Here is a 22353-nt window from a genome sequence, read left to right on the forward strand (position 1 = left end):
AAATCTTAAAATTATATATTATAAAATTTTAAAATTCAAATTAAATTCTATATTATAAAACATAGTCTTGAAAAAATTATCAAAATAATTTTTTAAAATTTCAATCAAATACAATCAATATATACTTATAGACTAGTCTTAAAAAAATTGTTGACGTGGAATGACATAAAAAAATTGAGAAGGATGAATTTAAAAATTTCTTAACTTCCTCCGTATATATATTATATTTACATAATTGAAAAGAAAGAGAATAATAAATATTTAAGGATATAATAGAAAAAATAACAATAATAATTCATCGATGTTATAAACAATTTATAACATGGTACAAAATATTTTTTTAAAATCATTTATAATAAAAAAACCGTAATACTATTTTCTCCTTATTTAAATCAAAGATAATGTCCTAATAAATACACCCAAAAACAAACGGACACTTTATACTTTTAGTATCTCACTTTAAATGTTCAAATTTAATTTCTCATTAATCAAGTAAGATTTCATTGCATAACTTTTTTTCTTCTGTGCAAGGGCACCACTGGTCTTTCTATCCTTGTTTGAATCAAAGATAAATGTTCTGTGCAAGGGCACCACTGGTCTTTCTATCCTTGTTTGAATCAAAGATAAATGCCCCAAACACACCCAAAAACAAAGGGACACTTTATATGGCACCAACCCCACTCAACCATTGATCTAGATCTGCTACCAGATTTCTGCATCAACTAACAATTCTTCTTCTTAAAGGAGTGAATAAGAACGAGGAAAAGAAACACCTAATTTATGAACAAAAAAACAAAGAATAATTACGTCAAGTAGACCGTTTCATATATTTTTAATTAAATACCCCTTATCAAATATTAAAAATGATAATAATCTAAGAAATAGAAAGCTGTATTGTCAAAACTAAAAAAACAATAAGCTAAAACTATGGACCAATATCACAAAATCTATATCTCAACTTTATTTAATTTCATATAAGCAAAAAAGAAAACATCCCACACTTCAAGACAAAAAACAGAAGGGGATAGAATTAGAGCTGTTATACAGTCATATAAGATTTTTTTAATCCTCATATTATCAAATTAAAAAAAAAATTAAGCTAAAATCAGAAACAGTCAAAATTTTATCTATGGTTTATCATCATCCTCAAAAACCACTGCCAAACCAGTGACGACTTTAGCCCCAGTCAATGATCCCTTTGGCTTCAACTCCGGCGGCTTCCATTCGCCGGAACTCTCAACGACACCGTTTTCCTTCAAACTCTTTTGTTTTTGCACATGCACATTTGTTCGAGTGTAAGCTGAAAGCCACTTAGCTTTCACGTATTCAACTCTCCTCCACGGCGGAACATGCATTCCCTTCTTCTTCAAACTCTGCTTCGCCGCCTCCGATACAATCGCCACAATGCTCTGCAAACGATCGCATTTTCCAACGAATATGTAGGGAAGATTCTGGAGAATCATCTTGTAGGATTTCGTAGATCTAGCAATCTCGAATTCTGATTTGAAATCGATGTCAATTATCAACCGTTCATTCTCCATCATCACATCTATATATTCATATTCACCTGTTCATAATGATATCATATAAATCAATAATCTCTAACAGATCTTTGAATTTTCAATCTAGTTAGAAAAATTAATTACCAGCGGGATATGAAGATGATTTTTCCCAACGAGATTTACAGACGGATGCATCGTATCCAAGAGCTAACAAACCGTCGGTAACAATCTTTCTGCAAAAACTATCTTTGCGTTTGCACTTATTATTCTTATCAACGATCTTCGCAGTCTCCGCTAGAAGATTTCTCTCACCAACGCTTCTACAAGCTACCAAACCCTGTCCGAATTGGAAAAAAAAACGTTTCAGAAACTCGTTTTTTAATTATTTTAAAACGCCAAACAATCCGTTGTTAAAATTCAAACAAGCACCACTAACCTTCAGGATTTCAGACGCATCAGAAGACGAATAGTTTGAGTTGCAACCGCCACGCGCGTCTGATTCATCGTCGGAGTTATCTTCACAGTTCCTATTGAAGCAGTTACAGCGGTTTCTTCCACACTTCACAGAAACCGATTGTTTCTCGTTATTCTCCTCGATGTAATTCGTCACCATTTTCGCTAAACATATTGAGCTCGGTTCGAAATCACCGCCGCCGTTAAAGCCTTCCTTGCATAAACGCGGTTCCAGATCACCGCCGATCTTCTCGGACGCGGAAATTCTCAACACGCCGGAGAATTGACGCTCGATGAGCCGCTTCAGACGTGACTTAACAACCGGCTTAACCGGTTCATCTCGAGTCATCTCCTCATCTAAATGAAAATCAATCGGTTGAATTTTCATGGTATAAAACATCAGAACTTCACAATAAAATAAAATTCACAGTAACACTCTTTCAGTTATTTATTTCTTCCATTTTCGAATCTCGAGCTCAAACTTTTAATTCAAGTCAGAAGAAGACAGAAGTATGTGAAACTAAATTTGTGAAATTCTATGATGAAGTCACCTTTTCTCGATTCTCCGCATACGTTTTCAAAATTTGATGATGAAGAAAGTCACAAAAAAGGAAAAGTTAGAAAAAGAAAAGGAATAACGTGTTCTGCCAAAACTGTTGACGCTGAAAACAGTGCAAGTTTTCTGATTTTTTTTTTCTTTCTATTTTTTAATAGCTTTTTCAATTATTATTATATTTCCATAATAATTTTCCTCTGACTTGTGAAACTAAACATGGAATAACTTGAAAACTCTGCCAAGTTAACTCGCTTTAGTTTAGAAGAATTTCTACTTCCAGAAATAATTATAATGTGATCCTAACGTCGTTGATAATCGCCGGAGCTTCCATATTCTCCGGCGACTGAATGTGAATTTGTTTTATTTTCGTGAGATAATGGCTTTGGTGGAGCAGTGGATAAAGAGCAGTTTAGAAAGCATGGATTATTTAAAGACGAAGAAGAAAATGCGATGACAGTTAGAGTGAACTGCCACGTGTAAATCCTACGTGGCGAATTGATAGAATTGGAATAGTTAAGTGCGTTACGTGTTAAGGTCTGGACCGGGTTTTAATTTCAAGTTACGGTTCATGAGCCACGTTACACTGGATGTGGGGTTGGTTTCGAATTGTCGAAAATGACCTCATTCTTTTGCGAGACTCACGTGATGGGGACGCTTTTGAAACTAGACTCACGATATGAGAAAATGGGCCTGAGGGAAACTCCAAAACTTTTTTGGTTTTAAGATGACGATGTTTCGCGTGCTTTTATATTCACAATACTACCCTCATGTAGAAACTTTAATAGTGACCTAAAAGCTGTCTAGGAGGAAATCAGTCTAGGGGTAATTTTGCCATTAAACATCCCCCTCGTCTCAGGCAACCTACGTGATGTCAAACATTTAATTTGGAATATGGATTGACTAACCAGCCCCTGCATTATGATGGTGGTTAGAATTAAAAATGTGTCAAGCCGATTTCAAACTTGAAAACATCACGGTGAATTGAAAAATTTGTTCTGTTCTAAAATAAATGTCTTTTTTATTAAAAAATGAGATTAATTGAAATACATTGTCAGTGTAAAAGGGTTTTACACCATCAGTTAATTATAGACGTTGGATATTAAAAGAAGTTTGACTTTTATTTTAAAAATCTATAAAGTAATACAAACGGGTGATGGTGATGAACCGACGATGTAAAACTTTTTACACTGACAGTGTATAGTAATTAATCTCTAAAAAAATTAAAATGACTTTTTTTAAATATAAAAGTAATTAAATTTTATCAACTTTATCTTTAATTATTATTGTCTTCACTATTTTTTCATTATATAATCACACTACGTAATTATAATATTTGTTTGGTAGTATAATTTTAGATTTTTTTTTAAAATAATATTTTTTTTTAAAAAATCAAAAATAATCAATAATTCAAAAAAAATACCAAAATAATAAGGGTTTGAAGAGGATGCGCCAGATGAATTGGCGCACCCTCAATGCATTAAGAGGAGACGTCAATAGCATTGACGCATGTATTTGACTCCTCATGAGGAGACGCCAATGCTATTGACGCATGCATTGTCCCTCATGAGAAGGCGTCAATGCTCCTGGCGCCTAGGTGCAATGGATACTGTATGCGCCAATTTATTTTTTAAAATTTATTTTAATTTTTTTTAATTTTAATTTTGTTCATTCAATAAATAAAAAATAGTAATGAAAAAAATTAATTTATTGATGATGTAATAATTGGTTACATTGGACTGACAATAAACTAATGACCGACCCGATTATAGCGTCCCTATGTTCCACATCCATGTGCGTTAGTTTATTTCCGAGGTCTCCCACGATTTACTTGAGGTGTTTGAGGTCTTTATGTGCTGACCTGATCGAGCGATGATTGGTGGGAAGGCCCGACGGAAGTTTCAATGATATTTGACAAATGTGCCATCATTTGTTCCCAATACCCGGAGGGGCTCTGGCCAACGACGCTTCCGTAATGGAGTTTGGTGTCCATGTCATCATAGTTAGGTCGTTGGGGTTGGGTGGATTGGGGACGGTATAGTTGCCCAAATTAGGCCATTGAGTCGTTTTGGAAGCGAAGCAATGGTTCCTGGGGCGTACTATAGTTAAACATGTGAGAGAATTCTTTACCTTGAATTAATTTTTAATGATAGCAAATTGTGTGATCATCATCCAAATGTTGGTTGTGCATTGCATTACATGATACATGTGTGTTTTATTATATTTTTCATCCCACCCTATTGTTGCATAACTGTACATATAGACCTACATTGATACTTCCCTCAAAATAACAATTAAAATGCATTTGGTGTCAGTATGCATCAATACATAAACCTCTGCATCGATACACACAGCATGTGATAAATCACAAAACATTTTTGTTCAGTATGCATCGATGCACACGAGTCATGCATCAATACATGAAAGGCAAAAGACTCTATGCATCGATCCACACGATCCCTGCATCGATACATGACTAATTGAAACAACCTGTGTATCAACACATACGCATCAGGCATCGATACATACTAGTGTAATAATCACATGCATCGATACACACGACTTTTGCATCGATACATGAATAATCAATTTCACCAAAAATTCACATATCCTACAGTATGCATCGATGCACACTATTATGTATCAATACATAAAGCTGTTTTGTGTTATAACAGCAACTGTTTTTGCAGCATATATAAGACAGGTTATGAAAGCAGTGCAGGTGACGAATTCATTGAGGGAAAACAATTGAACACAAGATCAAAAGCAGTGTTGGAGCAATTGTTTGAGAGCAATTAGAAACCTGAAAGAGACTTCATCTTCTTCATCTTCTCAATCACTTTTCTTCAAGAACATTTACACATAACCATTCTTGTTCTTTGGATTAAAGAAGCATCGAGATAACATTCAGTGGTACGATCAAGGATCTAGCTGTGGTTTGCAGTGGAACGATCGAGGATCTAGCTGAGTTGAAGATTGAAGGGGGTTTCTAGGAAAAACCTACTGGTTTGTCCTTCAAGAACTGGAGTGTTCTTGAGGGTTTGGGAGTCACGTTTGCAGAACATATTCAGCCGCAGCGTTGCGTTTGGAGATCGGGGGATTTCGCAAGCAGGTCGTGGAACCGGTGAATTGTTTGCAATTTCGTGCAGGAAAATCTTGATCGTGCTCAGATCAAGTGAAGGTTCATACAAGAAGAAGTTCTTAGAGTTTAGAATTATGTCTTTGTATCATAACCTTGTATCAACGGATTCGGCAAAAATTGATAATCAAAGTTCTCAATTTCATTTGAAATTGAGAGGGAGACGTACCCACACGCGAGGACGACGTGGGGAACTTCCTTACCAAATCTCTGCGTATCGTATTCTTACCTTACTCCTCTTTACGTTTTTCAAACTGTTTTCGCAATTTCAGTTAGTTTGTGGTGATTGTTCCTTTTGCAAGACAGCAGTGGCAAGAAAACTTTTAATCAAACTCCATTGTTGTTTATCATCAATCACATACACACCAACTGTTTGATAAAACGGTTAGCTAGATTTTATTCATTGGAAATAGACTTTAATGATAAGTGCATTCAATTAGTTAAAATTCTGGTGTGAATTGTTTCTGTCATTCTCATTAAAATCCAGCAATTAAACTTGTGTGTCCGGCTTTCTAGTAGCGGTTCAGAATAGACGGAAGTCGATTCGGGACTGATTTTTCCGCCAACTTTGAAAACTCTGATAAAATTTCAAATCCGTTAAATTTCAAAGAGGTGATCTATTCGATGAGCCGCTTCAGACGTGACTTAACAACCGGCTTAACCGGTTCATCTCGAGTCATCTCCTCATCTAAATGAAAATCAATCGGTTGAATTTTCATTGTATAAAACATCAGAACTTCACAATAAAATAAAATTCACAGTAACACTCTTTCAGTTATTTATTTCTTCCATTTTCGAATCTCGAGCTCAAACTTTTAATTCAAGTCAGAAGAAGACAGAAGTATGTGAAACTAAATTTGTGAAATTCTATGATGAAGTCACCTTTTCTCGATTCTCCGCATACGTTTTCAAAATTTGATGATGAAGAAAGTCACAAAAAAGGAAAAGTTAGAAAAAGAAAAGGAATAACGTGTTCTGCCAAAACTGTTGACGCTGAAAACAGTGCAAGTTTTCTGATTTTTTTTTTCTTTCTATTTTTTAATAGCTTTTTCAATTATTATTATATTTCCATAATAATTTTCCTCTGACTTGTGAAACTAAACATGGAATAACTTGAAAACTCTGCCAAGTTAACTCGCTTTAGTTTAGAAGAATTTCTACTTCCAGAAATAATTATAATGTGATCCTAACGTCGTTGATAATCGCCGGAGCTTCCATATTCTCCGGCGACTGAATGTGAATTTGTTTTATTTTCGTGAGATAATGGCTTTGGTGGAGCAGTGGATAAAGAGCAGTTTAGAAAGCATGGATTATTTAAAGACGAAGAAGAAAATGCGATGACAGTTAGAGTGAACTGCCACGTGTAAATCCTACGTGGCGAATTGATAGAATTGGAATAGTTAAGTGCGTTACGTGTTAAGGTCTGGACCGGGTTTAATTTCAAGTTACGGTTCATGAGCCACGTTACACTGGATGTGGGGTTGGTTTCGAATTGTCGAAAATGACCTCATTCTTTTGCGAGACTCACGTGATGGGGACGCTTTTGAAACTAGACTCACGATATGAGAAAATGGGCCTGAGGGAAACTCCAAAACTTTTTTGGTTTTAAGATGACGATGTTTCGCGTGCTTTTATATTCACAATACTACCCTCATGTAGAAACTTTAATAGTGACCTAAAAGCTGTCTAGGAGGAAATCAGTCTAGGGGTAATTTTGCCATTAAACATCCCCCTCGTCTCAGGCAACCTACGTGATGTCAAACATTTAATTTGGAATATGGATTGACTAACCAGCCCCTGCATTATGATGGTGGTTAGAATTAAAAATGTGTCAAGCCGATTTCAAACTTGAAAACATCACGGTGAATTGAAAAATTTGTTCTGTTCTAAAATAAATGTCTTTTTTATTAAAAAATGAGATTAATTGAAATACATTGTCAGTGTAAAAGGGTTTTACACCATCAGTTAATTATAGACGTTGGATATTAAAAGAAGTTTGACTTTTATTTTAAAAATCTATAAAGTAATACAAACGGGTGATGGTGATGAACCGACGATGTAAAACTTTTTACACTGACAGTGTATAGTAATTAATCTCTAAAAAAATTAAAATGACTTTTTTTAAATATAAAAGTAATTAAATTTTATCAACTTTATCTTTAATTATTATTGTCTTCACTATTTTTTCATTATATAATCACACTACGTAATTATAATATTTGTTTGGTAGTATAATTTTAGATTTTTTTTTAAAATAATATTTTTTTTTAAAAAATCAAAAATAATCAATAATTCAAAAAAAATACCAAAATAATAAGGGTTTGAAGAGGATGCGCCAGATGAATTGGCGCACCCTCAATGCATTAAGAGGAGACGTCAATAGCATTGACGCATGTATTTGACTCCTCATGAGGAGACGCCAATGCTATTGACGCATGCATTGTCCCTCATGAGAAGGCGTCAATGCTCCTGGCGCCTAGGTGCAATGGATACTGTATGCGCCAATTTATTTTTTAAAATTTATTTTAATTTTTTTTAATTTTAATTTTGTTCATTCAATAAATAAAAAATAGTAATGAAAAAAATTAATTTATTGATGATGTAATAATTGGTTACATTGGACTGACAATAAACTAATGACCGACCCGATTATAGCGTCCCTATGTTCCACATCCATGTGCGTTAGTTTATTTCCGAGGTCTCCCACGATTTACTTGAGGTGTTTGAGGTCTTTATGTGCTGACCTGATCGAGCGATGATTGGTGGGAAGGCCCGACGGAAGTTTCAATGATATTTGACAAATGTGCCATCATTTGTTCCCAATACCCGGAGGGGCTCTGGCCAACGACGCTTCCGTAATGGAGTTTGGTGTCCATGTCATCATAGTTAGGTCGTTGGGGTTGGGTGGATTGGGGACGGTATAGTTGCCCAAATTAGGCCATTGAGTCGTTTTGGAAGCGAAGCAATGGTTCCTGGGGCGTACTATAGTTAAACATGTGAGAGAATTCTTTACCTTGAATTAATTTTTAATGATAGCAAATTGTGTGATCATCATCCAAATGTTGGTTGTGCATTGCATTACATGATACATGTGTGTTTTATTATATTTTTCATCCCACCCTATTGTTGCATAACTGTACATATAGACCTACATTGATACTTCCCTCAAAATAACAATTAAAATGCATTTGGTGTCAGTATGCATCAATACATAAACCTCTGCATCGATACACACAGCATGTGATAAATCACAAAACATTTTTGTTCAGTATGCATCGATGCACACGAGTCATGCATCAATACATGAAAGGCAAAAGACTCTATGCATCGATCCACACGATCCCTGCATCGATACATGACTAATTGAAACAACCTGTGTATCAACACATACGCATCAGGCATCGATACATACTAGTGTAATAATCACATGCATCGATACACACGACTTTTGCATCGATACATGAATAATCAATTTCACCAAAAATTCACATATCCTACAGTATGCATCGATGCACACTATTATGTATCAATACATAAAGCTGTTTTGTGTTATAACAGCAACTGTTTTTGCAGCATATATAAGACAGGTTATGAAAGCAGTGCAGGTGACGAATTCATTGAGGGAAAACAATTGAACACAAGATCAAAAGCAGTGTTGGAGCAATTGTTTGAGAGCAATTAGAAACCTGAAAGAGACTTCATCTTCTTCATCTTCTCAATCACTTTTCTTCAAGAACATTTACACATAACCATTCTTGTTCTTTGGATTAAAGAAGCATCGAGATAACATTCAGTGGTACGATCAAGGATCTAGCTGTGGTTTGCAGTGGAACGATCGAGGATCTAGCTGAGTTGAAGATTGAAGGGGGTTTCTAGGAAAAACCTACTGGTTTGTCCTTCAAGAACTGGAGTGTTCTTGAGGGTTTGGGAGTCACGTTTGCAGAACATATTCAGCCGCAGCGTTGCGTTTGGAGATCGGGGGATTTCGCAAGCAGGTCGTGGAACCGGTGAATTGTTTGCAATTTCGTGCAGGAAAATCTTGATCGTGCTCAGATCAAGTGAAGGTTCATACAAGAAGAAGTTCTTAGAGTTTAGAATTATGTCTTTGTATCATAACCTTGTATCAACGGATTCGGCAAAAATTGATAATCAAAGTTCTCAATTTCATTTGAAATTGAGAGGGAGACGTACCCACACGCGAGGACGACGTGGGGAACTTCCTTACCAAATCTCTGCGTATCGTATTCTTACCTTACTCCTCTTTACGTTTTTCAAACTGTTTTCGCAATTTCAGTTAGTTTGTGGTGATTGTTCCTTTTGCAAGACAGCAGTGGCAAGAAAACTTTTAATCAAACTCCATTGTTGTTTATCATCAATCACATACACACCAACTGTTTGATAAAACGGTTAGCTAGATTTTATTCATTGGAAATAGACTTTAATGATAAGTGCATTCAATTAGTTAAAATTCTGGTGTGAATTGTTTCTGTCATTCTCATTAAAATCCAGCAATTAAACTTGTGTGTCCGGCTTTCTAGTAGCGGTTCAGAATAGACGGAAGTCGATTCGGGACTGATTTTTCCGCCAACTTTGAAAACTCTGATAAAATTTCAAATCCGTTAAATTTCAAAGAGGTGATCTATTCGATGAGCCGCTTCAGACGTGACTTAACAACCGGCTTAACCGGTTCATCTCGAGTCATCTCCTCATCTAAATGAAAATCAATCGGTTGAATTTTCATTGTATAAAACATCAGAACTTCACAATAAAATAAAATTCACAGTAACACTCTTTCAGTTATTTATTTCTTCCATTTTCGAATCTCGAGCTCAAACTTTTAATTCAAGTCAGAAGAAGACAGAAGTATGTGAAACTAAATTTGTGAAATTCTATGATGAAGTCACCTTTTCTCGATTCTCCGCATACGTTTTCAAAATTTGATGATGAAGAAAGTCACAAAAAAGGAAAAGTTAGAAAAAGAAAAGGAATAACGTGTTCTGCCAAAACTGTTGACGCTGAAAACAGTGCAAGTTTTCTGATTTTTTTTTTCTTTCTATTTTTTAATAGCTTTTTCAATTATTATTATATTTCCATAATAATTTTCCTCTGACTTGTGAAACTAAACATGGAATAACTTGAAAACTCTGCCAAGTTAACTCGCTTTAGTTTAGAAGAATTTCTACTTCCAGAAATAATTATAATGTGATCCTAACGTCGTTGATAATCGCCGGAGCTTCCATATTCTCCGGCGACTGAATGTGAATTTGTTTTATTTTCGTGAGATAATGGCTTTGGTGGAGCAGTGGATAAAGAGCAGTTTAGAAAGCATGGATTATTTAAAGACGAAGAAGAAAATGCGATGACAGTTAGAGTGAACTGCCACGTGTAAATCCTACGTGGCGAATTGATAGAATTGGAATAGTTAAGTGCGTTACGTGTTAAGGTCTGGACCGGGTTTTAATTTCAAGTTACGGTTCATGAGCCACGTTACACTGGATGTGGGGTTGGTTTCGAATTGTCGAAAATGACCTCATTCTTTTGCGAGACTCACGTGATGGGGACGCTTTTGAAACTAGACTCACGATATGAGAAAATGGGCCTGAGGGAAACTCCAAAACTTTTTTGGTTTTAAGATGACGATGTTTCGCGTGCTTTTATATTCACAATACTACCCTCATGTAGAAACTTTAATAGTGACCTAAAAGCTGTCTAGGAGGAAATCAGTCTAGGGGTAATTTTGCCATTAAACATCCCCCTCGTCTCAGGCAACCTACGTGATGTCAAACATTTAATTTGGAATATGGATTGACTAACCAGCCCCTGCATTATGATGGTGGTTAGAATTAAAATGTGTCAAGCCGATTTCAAACTTGAAAACATCACGGTGAATTGAAAAATTTGTTCTGTTCTAAAATAAATGTCTTTTTTATTAAAAAATGAGATTAATTGAAATACATTGTCAGTGTAAAAGGGTTTTACACCATCAGTTAATTATAGACGTTGGATATTAAAAGAAGTTTGACTTTTATTTTAAAAATCTATAAAGTAATACAAACGGGTGATGGTGATGAACCGACGATGTAAAACTTTTTACACTGACAGTGTATAGTAATTAATCTCTAAAAAAAATTAAAATGACTTTTTTTAAATATAAAAGTAATTAAATTTTATCAACTTTATCTTTAATTATTATTGTCTTCACTATTTTTTCATTATATAATCACACTACGTAATTATAATATTTGTTTGGTAGTATAATTTTAGATTTTTTTTTAAAATAATATTTTTTTTTAAAAAATCAAAAAATAATCAATAATTCAAAAAAAATACCAAAATAATAAGGGTTTGAAGAGGATGCGCCAGATGAATTGGCGCACCCTCAATGCATTAAGAGGAGACGTCAATAGCATTGACGCATGTATTTGACTCCTCATGAGGAGACGCCAATGCTATTGACGCATGCATTGTCCCTCATGAGAAGGCGTCAATGCTCCTGGCGCCTAGGTGCAATGGATACTGTATGCGCCAATTTATTTTTTAAAATTTATTTTAATTTTTTTTAATTTTAATTTTGTTCATTCAATAAATAAAAAATAGTAATGAAAAAAATTAATTTATTGATGATGTAATAATTGGTTACATTGGACTGACAATAAACTAATGACCGACCCGATTATAGCGTCCCTATGTTCCACATCCATGTGCGTTAGTTTATTTCCGAGGTCTCCCACGATTTACTTGAGGTGTTTGAGGTCTTTATGTGCTGACCTGATCGAGCGATGATTGGTGGGAAGGCCCGACGGAAGTTTCAATGATATTTGACAAATGTGCCATCATTTGTTCCCAATACCCGGAGGGGCTCTGGCCAACGACGCTTCCGTAATGGAGTTTGGTGTCCATGTCATCATAGTTAGGTCGTTGGGGTTGGGTGGATTGGGGACGGTATAGTTGCCCAAATTAGGCCATTGAGTCGTTTTGGAAGCGAAGCAATGGTTCCTGGGGCGTACTATAGTTAAACATGTGAGAGAATTCTTTACCTTGAATTAATTTTTAATGATAGCAAATTGTGTGATCATCATCCAAATGTTGGTTGTGCATTGCATTACATGATACATGTGTGTTTTATTATATTTTTCATCCCACCCTATTGTTGCATAACTGTACATATAGACCTACATTGATACTTCCCTCAAAATAACAATTAAAATGCATTTGGTGTCAGTATGCATCAATACATAAACCTCTGCATCGATACACACAGCATGTGATAAATCACAAAACATTTTTGTTCAGTATGCATCGATGCACACGAGTCATGCATCAATACATGAAAGGCAAAAGACTCTATGCATCGATCCACACGATCCCTGCATCGATACATGACTAATTGAAACAACCTGTGTATCAACACATACGCATCAGGCATCGATACATACTAGTGTAATAATCACATGCATCGATACACACGACTTTTGCATCGATACATGAATAATCAATTTCACCAAAAATTCACATATCCTACAGTATGCATCGATGCACACTATTATGTATCAATACATAAAGCTGTTTTGTGTTATAACAGCAACTGTTTTTGCAGCATATATAAGACAGGTTATGAAAGCAGTGCAGGTGACGAATTCATTGAGGGAAAACAATTGAACACAAGATCAAAAGCAGTGTTGGAGCAATTGTTTGAGAGCAATTAGAAACCTGAAAGAGACTTCATCTTCTTCATCTTCTCAATCACTTTTCTTCAAGAACATTTACACATAACCATTCTTGTTCTTTGGATTAAAGAAGCATCGAGATAACATTCAGTGGTACGATCAAGGATCTAGCTGTGGTTTGCAGTGGAACGATCGAGGATCTAGCTGAGTTGAAGATTGAAGGGGGTTTCTAGGAAAAACCTACTGGTTTGTCCTTCAAGAACTGGAGTGTTCTTGAGGGTTTGGGAGTCACGTTTGCAGAACATATTCAGCCGCAGCGTTGCGTTTGGAGATCGGGGGATTTCGCAAGCAGGTCGTGGAACCGGTGAATTGTTTGCAATTTCGTGCAGGAAAATCTTGATCGTGCTCAGATCAAGTGAAGGTTCATACAAGAAGAAGTTCTTAGAGTTTAGAATTATGTCTTTGTATCATAACCTTGTATCAACGGATTCGGCAAAAATTGATAATCAAAGTTCTCAATTTCATTTGAAATTGAGAGGGAGACGTACCCACACGCGAGGACGACGTGGGGAACTTCCTTACCAAATCTCTGCGTATCGTATTCTTACCTTACTCCTCTTTACGTTTTTCAAACTGTTTTCGCAATTTCAGTTAGTTTGTGGTGATTGTTCCTTTTGCAAGACAGCAGTGGCAAGAAAACTTTTAATCAAACTCCATTGTTGTTTATCATCAATCACATACACACCAACTGTTTGATAAAACGGTTAGCTAGATTTTATTCATTGGAAATAGACTTTAATGATAAGTGCATTCAATTAGTTAAAATTCTGGTGTGAATTGTTTCTGTCATTCTCATTAAAATCCAGCAATTAAACTTGTGTGTCCGGCTTTCTAGTAGCGGTTCAGAATAGACGGAAGTCGATTCGGGACTGATTTTTCCGCCAACTTTGAAAACTCTGATAAAATTTCAAATCCGTTAAATTTCAAAGAGGTGATCTATTCACCCCCCCCCCTCTCGATCACTAGCCACACCGTCTAACAAGTGGTATCAGAGCGCCGGTTCGCTGGTGCTCTGTGGCTGCCTGTAACAGTATGGATTCTGAACCAAAGGGGGCGTATAATAGAGCGCCTATTTTCAACGGTGAAAATTATGGCTACTGGAAAGACTGCATGCGAGTTCATATAAATTCTGTGGATAGGTTAGTATGGGCTGCCATTGAAAACGATCCGTTTCAAATTACTATGACTAATGCAGCTGGCGCCATAGTACCTAAACCAGAAGATGATTGGAATGAGAAAGATGAGAAAAAGTGGTCGTGTGATTGGAGAGCTCGAAACATGTTAATTTCAGCACTTGGTGTTGATGAGTATTATCGAGTATCCCATTGCACGACAGCTAAAGAAATGTGGGACGCTTTAGAAGTTGCCCATGAGGGTACTACTGAAGTAAAACAGTCCCGCATTAACACACTCAATCAAGAGTTTGAGCTCTTTCGCATGAAACAAGGAGAATCCATCTCCGACATGCAAAAGAGATTCACTCATCTAACTAACCGATTGAATGCTCTTGGAAAACCTATTTCCAATGAAATTGCTACTAATAAAATTCTCAGGTGTCTTAGCAGGGAGTGGCAACCTAAAGTAACAGCAATCAAGGAAGCCAACGATCTAACAAGACTTACGATTACAACTTTGTTTGGAAAGCTGGAAGAACATCAGCAAGCATTGGAAAGTCTTGAAAAATATGAGAACAAAAGTAAGAAGGAAAAGGAGAAGAAAAGAGACAAAGAGGGAGAGAAGAAGCCAATAGCTCTTGTGGCCTCTAGCTCTAAGTCCTCACGAAAAGAGCAAAGCGACAATGATTCAAGTAGTGACAAAGACTCGGATGATGAGGAAATGGGACTGTTTGTAAGGAGATACAATAGATTCATTCGAAAGAATGGAGTCAAGCATTCCGACAAAAATCTCATGAAGTTTCGAAAACAATCTACAAATTCGAAACAAGAAGAAAATAAGAAGAGTAGAGGAAGAGGATCCTGTTTTAATTGTGGTAAATCTGGACATTATAAAACGGATTGCCCTATAAAGTATAAGGATCAAAGAAAGGATTCACCAAAAGGGTACAGCAAACAAAGAAGAGCGTACATTGCATGGGAAAGTGATAGCGATTCATCAAGCACACAAAGCTCAAGTGATGATGATGAAGCAGCAAATCTGTGCCTTATGGCTCACACAAAAAATCTGTCCTACCACAAGAAGAAAAACAATGACAAAAAGGTAAAACAAGCCTACTACAATAATTTCTCTTCTATGTCTTTTTTGGAACTAAAAATAGCTTTTGAAAAACTGCATAACGAAGCTGTAGATGCTTTTAAAAGACTATCTTCCGACAAACATATTTTTTCATTTTTGGAAGGTAAAGTAAACAAAGCTGAAATTGAGTTAGAAGCGTTGAAAGCTAGTATTGCAGAAAATTCAAAAATTATTGACATTGACGGATGTAGTAGAGTTAGGTATTGTGACGCTTGTTATATTTGGCAAAAAGAGGTAAACACTCTTAAAGTCAAATTAGAGAAAGCGCTACAACCTAAAGTTACTTATGCCGTTGACCCCAAGTTGTTTAAGAAGTCATTGAATCCTCCATATGCAAAATACTCTTTTATTCTAAAGGATTCAATGAACAAGAAACAACAAACACATCATCATGGTTTATGTCATTATTGTTGCCATGCTGGCCATACCATTGAGAAATGCAAATTTAGGAGATTTCTTGTCCCTAAAGGCATTTATCAATGGAAGCCAAAAGGCAACCATGTTAGCACTTACCCACTTGGACCCAATGAAAATTGGGTACCAACTTCTCTCTTTTGATGTTGTAGGATGAGTGCCTTGCCTCCGCAGATAGAAGGTGGTTTCTTGACAGCGGCTGCTCGAGGCACATGACCGGTGACATATCGCTCTTTATAGACTTCAAGGCAAAGAAGAAGGGATATGTCACTTATGGATATAACAACAAAGGAGCTATACTCGGCAAAGGTAGTGTAGGTAATCCCTCCACCACTACTATTTCAAATGTCCATTTAGTTGAGGGACTTAAACACAATTTGTTAAGCATAAGTCAACTATGCGACATGGGCTATAAAGTGTCGTTTACAAAAACTTGTTGCATAATTGAACATGTTGAACAAAACATTGTGTTTAAGGGTGTAAGAGTAAACAATATCTATATGCTTGACTTGTTTGATGTACCTTTAACAAGTACTAAATGTCTAGTCACCTTGAATGATGATTCTTGGCTTTGGCATAGACGTTTAGCGCATGTTAACTTCGATTTGCTAAATAAGGTTGTATCTAAGGATCTAGTAGTCGGCCTACCAAAAATAAAATTTTCAAAAGACCACCTATGCGACGCGTGCCAAATGGGAAAGCAAACAAGGGTGTCTTTTAAATCTAAAAATGTAATTTCAACTTCACGACCCCTTGAGCTTCTCCATATGGACCTCTTTGGACCTTCTAGGACAAAGAGCCTAGGTGGAAATTACTATGGCTTTGTAATAGTTGATGACTACTCTAGATTCACTTGGACTATATTCCTTCATAGCAAAGATGAAACTTTTTCTGCTTTTAAAAATTTTGCAAATCTGTCCCAAAACAAAATGAATTCCAAAATAGTTACAATTCGTAGCGATCATGGTGGTGAGTTTCAAAATTATCACTTTGAGAAGTTTTGTGACAAGTATGGTATTGAGCATAACTTTTCAGCCCCTCGCACTCCACAACAAAATGGCGTTGTGGAGCGTAAAAATCGTGTTTTAGAGGAGTTGGCAAGAACAATGCTTAATGAGGGTGGATTACCAAAATACTTTTGGGCTGATGCTGTCAGCACAGCCTGTTATGTTCTAAACAGAATCTTAATTCGCCCTATTTTAAATAAAACTCCTTATGAACTTTTGAAAGGAAGAAAACCAAACTTGTCACATCTTCACGTATTCGGTTGTAAATGTTTTGTTTTGAATAACGGTAAGGAAAACATTGGGAAGTTTGATGCAAAAGCGGATGAAGGTATCTTTCTTGGTTACTCACTGTCAAGTAAAGCATATAGAGTGTATAATAAGCGTTTACTTACTGTTGAAGAATCTGTTCATGTTTCTTTTGATGAGTCTTATCCGAAAAATGTCGGAAAAGGTATTTCTTTTGATGACGCAGGTGTATCTACAGAAGACATACTCAAGGAAGTTGTTGAGGAAACTGATCAGTCCAAAACAGCTGCCCATGAGAAGGAGGAAGATACTAGTCATGAAGAAATTGAGGAAGAAAGGACAGCTGAAGTGAATGATCTTCCAACAGCTTGGAGATCCTCAAAAGACCATCCCATTGACAACATCTTGGGAGACATTTCAAAGGGAGTAATGACTCGTTCTAAGATAAGTAATTTTTGTTCTCACTTCGCGTTTGTCTCACAAGTAGAACCTAAGAATGCCAAAGAAGCCTTGATTGATGAATTTTGGCTAATGGCCATGCAAGAAGAGCTTAATCAATTTAAAAGAAATGACGTTTGGGAACTTGTCCCTCGTCCGCGAGATCATCATATCATAGGCACTAAGTGGGTTTTTAGGAACAAACTTGATGAAAACGAAGTGATTACTAGGAACAAGGCACGTTTAGTAGCACAAGGGTATAACCAAGAGGAGGGCATAGACTATGAGGAAACTTATGCTCCAGTTGCTCGCCTTGAAGCTATACGTCTTTTGCTTGCCTATGCGTGTTCTAAGGACTTTAAGCTTTACCAAATGGACGTAAAGAGTGCCTTTCTTAATGGTGTCATAAATGAAGAAGTATATGTTTCACAACCTCCCGGTTTTGAAAATGCTGAAAATCCAGATCATGTTTACAAATTAAAACGAGCTTTGTATGGTCTTAAACAAGCCCCTCGGGTTTGGTATGAAAGACTTAGCAAATTCCTAATTGATCATGGATATTCAAGAGGTAAAGTGGACAATACTCTCTTTATTAAACACAAAGGGAAGCACATTCTTTTAGTTCAAGTTTATGTCGACAATATCATATTTGGTTCAACTAACATACACTTGGTCGAAGAATTTTCTAAGGTTATGCAGGGTGAATTTGAGATGAGTCTAATGGGGGAGCTGAACTACTTCCTAGGACTGCAAATAAAGCAACTTGATGAGGGTACAGCAGTATGTCAAACAAAATACTGCAGAGAACTACTCAAGCGCTTTGGAATGAATGACTCAAAATCGATTGACACCCCAATGCCTACCAACGGAAATCTAGATAAGGATGAGCACGGTAAGTGTGTAGATGTCAAAAGGTTCAGAGGTATGATTGGATCTCTCTTGTATCTTTCTGCTTCTAGACCTGACATCATGTTTAGTGTTTGTATGTGTGCACGCTATCAATCAAATCCTAAGGAATCGCACCTAAAAGCGGTGAAGCGCATATTTAGATATCTTCACGGAACACCTAAATATGGGCTTTGGTATTCCAAAGGAAGTGATTGTAGCTTAGTAGGGTACTCCGATTCTGATTTTGCTGGCTGCAAATCAGATAGGAAAAGCACAAGTGGTACATGTCACCTGTTTTCAAATTCCTTGGTCAGTTGGCATAGCAAAAAGCAAGTTTCTGTGGCTTTGTCAACTGCAGAGGCAGAATACGTTGCAGCCGGTAGTTGTTGCGCTCAGATTTTATGGCTGAAGCAACAACTACAAGACTTCAACATTCAACTAAAACGTATTCCTATCAAATGTGACAACACTAGTGCCATAAACCTTACTAAAAACCCTGTTTTACACTCACGCACTAAACACATAGAGATTAGACATCATTTCCTTCGTGATCATGTTGAAAAAGAAGACGTTTTCTTTGAGCACGTTGATTCCAAAAATCAGCTTGCTGATATTTTCACTAAACCGTTGGCAACGGAACCTTTCTTCAACATTCGTCGCGAATTGGGAATCTTAGATCTTTCTCAATTGATGTCATAAGCATGTTACCTCTTAATTATATTATGCCTCACTATGGATGATAAGAGCTGTTTTAGATGTCAATTATCCATCACAAGAGTTCTCCAACAGAGGTAATATCAATCCTTTCTACAATTTTCTTATTGCTAAGTGATTGTGTATGATAGAACAAATGTTCTTACTCTAGTTGATATAAAATTTGATTGCATATACTCCTTGTCCATATTGTGTGCACATTAACAATCTGACTTCTGAATCTCTTTTGAGCATAATCATCATGACATAGTGCATAATGCATATTCATACTGCATTAAAATTCATTAAAAGCTAGTTCAGCATCAGTATGCATCGACACAAACGAAGCATGCATCGATCCATACACTCTGAAATTCAAATTTTTTAAAAACTGCTTCAGGATGCATCGATGCATCCATCGCATGTATCGATACACATGCCCATTGTGAATATTTGGCATCGACGCAAGACCATCTGCATCGATACATACTGATGCTATCTGAATTAAATGCATTTCTTTCTCTCTCATGCATCGACACATCAGCCAATCATATCACTTCCTATCTCAAGACTTCATATCATCTGCCCTCAAAAACCCCAAAACCAGTGGCTAACCCTAATCCTCCTCATCTTCACTCTCTCTCTAAAACCCTAAATCTCACATCACCATGCCTCCACGCACTATTCCAGCCAGAGCTAAAGGAAAAGGAAAGGGAAAGGAAACAGCCGGTACATCTCAGCAACCACCAGAAGTTCCTTCAAATGCCCTAGAGCTACTTCATCCTGCTGTTGCTGCTGAATTTGAAGAGTCCTTCAAGACAAGGTTAGTCATGAAACCTCACGTCTTTGATAAAACAGATGCCATTCACCTACACCTAAATGAAGTGGTTGAACTCTTACATGCACAAAGACTTGGTTCGTTTCTGTCCACAAAGGATGATTATCATGAGAATTTCATTCGGGTCTTTTATGCTGGCTTACAAACTGGTAGAGGCTATATGTTCCGGTGTTCTATCGGAGTCAGAACATATACCTTTGAAGCCTCTGATTGGGAAACGGTATTTCAAATGCCGCCTCCGTCGATGGTTTTCAAGTGTTGGCATGACCTGCATTTTGATCCTGAATGTGACATGAAGGACTTTACAACTTCTATCCTAAAGATTGATAGACCGCTGAGTGAGGATGAACACGTCACGTCAGGTATGATCAAGCAAACTCCGCGTATTCTTCACTGGATTATCACACATATTCTGCGTCCAACAAACAGTGGACACTCTCGGTTGGATAGGCCTAGCATACATCTTCTCTACATTCTGCAAAATAAGGTTCTCCTAAATTGGGCGAACTACTTTGTAAAACGTCTATTTTTTGTGCGAGACAGCTCCAAGAATGTGGCTCTAGGTTATGCCTCTCAAATAATGAAAATTCTTAAGTTTTGGAAAGTTGCAATACCTATTGTTCCTCTCCTATCTCCATCTGCTGCTCAAGAGTTTGACTCTGCCACTCTATCGCATATGGGATATCGGTGGGACAAGGACCGTAAATGTTTCTATTTCTTCGAAAGAAAATCCAAAACCAGAATTTACAACTTTGACGTGCCCTCGGAACGCATCCATGTTGCTGAAGATCAGCCTGATGAAGAAATGCAGGATGCGGCTGAAACAGATGCACCACAAGCTGAGGCCAACACTGGTTGGGGTGATTGGGTGCCACGAAGGTGGTCTCCTACCAACTATGTACCTGAACCTACAGCCCCTCCATTCTCCGGTGGTACTTCAGCCTCAACACCAAATGCGGACATCACTCATATGCTTCAACAGATGGAAATTGTCAACAAAGAACGCCATGAAGAAGCACGGTACTGGCATGTTCAACAATCTGAATGGCACAACGAGCATTGGGACTGGCATGATGAGCATACACGGATGTATCAGAATCAACACGCTTGGCACCAAGACTTGGTTAAATGGCATCGGGTTTTCTACAACGAAATGTCCGGCTTTATGGACGACTGCCGTGAAAATCCTGGTATTATGGACAGCTTTAGAAGCATTGAAGTTCAGAACCGATTTAGGCAATACTCCTTCATGGGCCAAAATCCAGACACAATGCCTCCTCCTCCGCCTCCGCCAAGCTACAGAGATCCTGACAGACATGATGAGGAGTCCTGTGGTGGCAACAATCCAAATTAACCAACCATCATTTCATCTCACTGCATTTCATTTCATATTGCTCAAGTTTTATTTTGTTGCACAATATATGGTTTAGCTTATGTAACTCTTAAACTCGTTCGTATCTTTAAAATGCTTTTCTAATTCTATTTATCTCTATTGTTATTGCCCTTATTCTTCATTCTTTGTGAATGATTCTTTACTTTGAAACTTCATTCTTTATGATTGATAGCCTGTTATCCATTTTTTGCCATGTCCTGCTACACTATGCTACCTTGATAAATCTGTTTCTTCCTCTTTTTGATGTTGACAAAGGGGGAGAAAATGCAGATATGCACAAACTCAGGGGGAGTATCACACATCTTGCCAAGAATTTGCCATCATCAAAAAGGGGGAGTTTGTGAGAGAATTCTTTACCTTGAATTAATTTTTAATGATAGCAAATTGTGTGATCATCATCCAAATGTTGGTTGTGCATTACATTACATGATACATGTGTGTTTTATTATATTTTTCATCCCACCCTATTGTTGTATAACTGTACATATAGACCTACATTGATACTTCCCTCAAAATAACAATTAAAATGCATTTGGTGTCAGTATGCATCAATACATAAACCTCTGCATCGATACACACAGCATGTGATAAATCACAAAACATTTTTGTTCAGTATGCATCGATGCACACGAGTCATGCATCAATACATGAAAGGCAAAAGACTCTATGCATCGATCCACACGATCCCTGCATCGATACATGACTAATTGAAACAACCTGTGTATCAACACATACGCATCAGGCATCGATACATACTAGTGTAATAATCACATGCATCGATACACACGACTTTTGCATCGATACATGAA

General features: G+C 36.8%; 1 protein-coding gene across 4 annotated transcripts; it reads right to left on the reverse strand.

The window, feature by feature from the left end:
- Window positions 1-938: 938 nt before the first annotated feature.
- Window positions 939-10941, reverse strand: LOC127096245 (uncharacterized). Of its 4 annotated transcripts, none has more exons than XM_051034840.1 (4): window positions 10552-10941; window positions 1939-2312; window positions 1647-1839; window positions 939-1567 (listed from the first exon to the last, which is right to left on the reverse strand). In XM_051034840.1, exons 2-4 carry the CDS (start codon window positions 2302-2304, stop codon window positions 1128-1130), a joined length of 999 nt encoding a protein of 332 aa, XP_050890797.1. In that variant the 5' UTR covers window positions 2305-2312; window positions 10552-10941; the 3' UTR covers window positions 939-1127. The 4 variants fall into 4 exon arrangements, with proteins under 4 accessions (XP_050890797.1, XP_050890796.1, XP_050890795.1 ...); XM_051034839.1 differs by lacking the exon at window positions 10552-10941 and adding an exon at window positions 6530-6919; XM_051034838.1 differs by lacking the exon at window positions 10552-10941 and adding an exon at window positions 2507-2896.
- Between the last annotated feature and the right edge of the window lie 11412 nt (window positions 10942-22353).

The sequence above is a fragment of the Lathyrus oleraceus genome, chromosome 6 (assembly GCF_024323335.1).
Source record: "Lathyrus oleraceus cultivar Zhongwan6 chromosome 6, CAAS_Psat_ZW6_1.0, whole genome shotgun sequence".
In the NCBI taxonomy this organism is placed as follows: domain Eukaryota; kingdom Viridiplantae; phylum Streptophyta; class Magnoliopsida; order Fabales; family Fabaceae; genus Lathyrus; species Lathyrus oleraceus.